General features: G+C 38.2%; 1 protein-coding gene across 1 annotated transcript; it reads left to right on the top strand.

Moving 5' to 3' along the window:
- Positions 1-1,964: 1,964 nt before the first annotated feature.
- Positions 1,965-2,651, top strand: LOC141689791 (uncharacterized). Its single transcript, XM_074494186.1, has one exon. The coding sequence runs from the start codon at positions 1,965-1,967 to the stop codon at positions 2,649-2,651; it is 687 nt and encodes a 228-aa protein (XP_074350287.1).
- The last annotated feature ends 599 nt before the right edge of the window (positions 2,652-3,250 follow it).

The raw sequence follows: 3,250 nt of genomic DNA, 5'->3' as shown, positions 1-3,250 counted from the left end.
TTCACCGGCTAAATCATGTAACATCGCATTCAAATCTACCGGTTCTTCTACTCTCGAAGGTTCCCGAACACAATAACGGTGATGTGATGTTCGACTACGTTTTCTTCCTATTTTTTCACTGTGCGACGTCCACACGGTATAACCCTCAAGCATCCCTTTAGCGAGCAAATGAAATCTAACATCATCAATCTTTAACCAATTCAAATTTTTACAACGTTTACATGGACACTTCATTTTACCATCTTCCATTCCATTTTCGCTAACAAATTTTAAAAAAATTTATACACCAATTCTATATTCCGGGGTCAATGAAATTTTATCGCTTTGCAATTGATTACCAATCCAACTTCGATCAATGGTTTCCATCTACAATAATATTTTTTAAAATTAAAAAAAAACATATTTAACAAATAATTTATCATTAATCTCATATTTATTCATGTATTTCATAAAACACACAAACACACACACTATAATTACAATAAATGAAACTAACTTACAAATTATCTACTACTAAACTTCAATTCTCACAACAAATATTATATAAAAAAATAAAAACATTAAATACATATAACAACATTTAATACATACACCACCAACATAAACACACACACACATTATTACAAAATATGGAAATAACTTACAATTTTCTGAAACTCCTCCACTTCAATCCTCTGTTTTTTTTAATTTTTTTGCCCAAAATCAAGAAATGAGGGATATAACAAAAAAATTAAAAAAAATAGGTTAAAAGCGACAGTCAGCGGTCGGTTTTAGGCAGAAGAATAAAATGACACCGTTTTCTCTGTAACGGGTACTTTTTTTGTACTTTAAATTAATTTTTTAATATTCTACAAAACCGACCACCATATATGGTCGGTTTTAACCTGCATAATTTGTGGATATAACCGACCACATGTAGGTGGTCGGTTTTGAAAGTGACACATCACCAAAACGGTGTCATTTTTTTCAGTAAAATCGACCACCAGTGTCCGATCGGTTTTATGTGTGCCACATCATCGATACAGTGTCGTTTAGTTGGCATATAACCGACCACTGATGTTGGTCAGTTTTAAGGTGACCAAATCAACGTCAGTCGGTTATGTCCGGTCGGTTTTACCCTGTTTTCTTGTAGTGGGGGGTATGGAGAGATTATCTAAGAGTAAGAGTGTACATTGAGCTTGATAAACCCCTAAAGAGGAGAATGAAACTAAAGAAAAGTACAGATAACTGGTGCTGGGTAACATTTAAATATGAAGCGGTGCCTACTTTTTGTTTCATCTGTGGACTAATAGGTCATAACGAGAAATTTTGTGAGCGTATCTTTGACACCCCGCTGGAGCAGATTGAAAAGCCTTATGGGGTATGGATGAAGGTCGAGCCAAAGCGTAAAAACTATACGATAGGGTCACAGTGGTTACAGCAGGGAGGGACGAGTCAGGTTACACCACCATGGATGAAAAACGAAGAGAAGAGAGAGAAGTCTGTTACTATGATTGGAGGGAGAGAAGAGGAGAATATAGTAAATTCAGGAAGGGGAGCTGTGTTACTGTAGATAATCAAGGAAGTATATTTATTGCAGATATCTCTAATGATTATCCGTTAGCTGGGAATAAGGTAAATAAAGACAAGGCGGGAGAAAATATTTTTAATATAGAAGCTAGTGGGCTTATAGTGGCAGACCCAAAGCGAAGAAGGACTGAGGAGTTCATTGGTGAAATATCGAGTATTAAGCCCAGTACGTATGATACAGAAATGTTGGATGAACAAATAAACATGGGCCTAATCTCAAAAAACGGATTAATGGCGGGTGATGCACTACAGGCCCGCCAAGAGTTATGAGTTCGATCAGCTGGAACTGTCGAGGGATCGGGCTTCCCTTGAATATTCAGTTCCTAAAAGAAGTCGTAAGACAAGAAAAGCCTGTTTTTATTTTTCTATGTGAAACCTTAGCTAGGAAGGATAAAATGAAGTGGGTGCGGGTACAGCTGGGTTTTGAAGGTCTTTTTGCTGTTGACCCAATTGGGAGGAGTGTTGGTATTGCGCTATTATGGAAGGAGCGTGATCAGGCAAAACTGATAAGTTTCTCTCAGAATCATATAGATGTTGAGGTGATGATAGAAGGGATGAACAAGTGGAGACTTTCGGGGGTTTACGGAGAGCCAAATCGAGGTAAGAAACATAAAACCTGGGATTTACTGCAGTATCTCGCAAGGGATTCGAATTTAACTTGGTGTGTCATGGGGGACCTTAATAATGTAACATCTGCAACTGATAAGATTGGGGGACTGCTTTACCCTCAATGGTTGATAGACGGCTTTAACGATGCTCTCCAGGACGCAGGGCTGATTGATATGAATATTGTTGGACACCAATATACCTGGGAGAGGGGTGTGGGAATGGATAAATGGATGGAAGTGAGACTCGACAGAGCTCTTACAACGAGTGCATGGTTGAATGAATTTTCGGTTGCTAAGTTATATAATTTGGAGGGAGTAGCATCATACCATAGTCCAATTTTACTAGTGCCCAAACAAGTTAGTAAAACAAATTACATGCCTCGCTTTAGATTTGAAAACGCTTGGTGCTTGGATCCTATGTGTGCTCAGCTTGTGCAAGATGGATGGGATAATGAGAGTGGTATAAACATTTAACAAAAAGTGAAGGCATGCAGTGAAAAATTGGCGATATAGGGAAAAGAAATAACAGGCAACTTTAGAAAACGTATTAAAAGATATAAGGAGAAATTGAGTGAGTATCGTGGGAAAAGGGATGTAATTTCATTGGAGCTTTATACCGAAGCCAAGAAGCATATGGCTTTCGTTTTTCACCAACGTGAGATATTTTGGCGTCAAAGAGCCAAACAGTTATGGCTTAAAGCTGGAGATCGTAATAGTCGTTATTTTCATGCAACTGCTAGCGCACGTAGAAGAAATAATCAAATATGCAGATTGCAGAACGATGATGGTCAATGGGTGGATTGGGATAATGGGTTGCCAGAACTCATGATAAATTACTTTTCGAAATTATTTAGCAGTGGAGAACCGAGTTGACAGGAGGTAGTGCAATGCATTCCAACAATGATTTCTGAGCTAGATAATGAATAACTTTTACAGCAAGTGTCGATGGGCGAAGTGAGGAGGGCACTGTTTCAAATGAATCTGGATAAGTCCCCGGGACCGGACGGAATGACTCCGGGGTTTTTCCAGAAATATTGGAATATAGTGAAGGAAGGATGTGTTTATGATAGTGA

This window comes from Apium graveolens, chromosome 2 (genome assembly GCF_009905375.1).
Source record: "Apium graveolens cultivar Ventura chromosome 2, ASM990537v1, whole genome shotgun sequence".
In the NCBI taxonomy this organism is placed as follows: domain Eukaryota; kingdom Viridiplantae; phylum Streptophyta; class Magnoliopsida; order Apiales; family Apiaceae; genus Apium; species Apium graveolens.
Note: the sequence above shows the minus strand (reverse complement) of the source record. Positions and strands in the feature narration are given on the sequence as shown.

What these genes read in the sequence shown, in the direction of transcription:
- LOC141689791 (XM_074494186.1), top strand. Translation starts at nt 1,965, where the DNA reads ATGAAGTGGGTGCGGGTACAGCTGGGTTTTGAAGGTCTTTTTGCTGTT.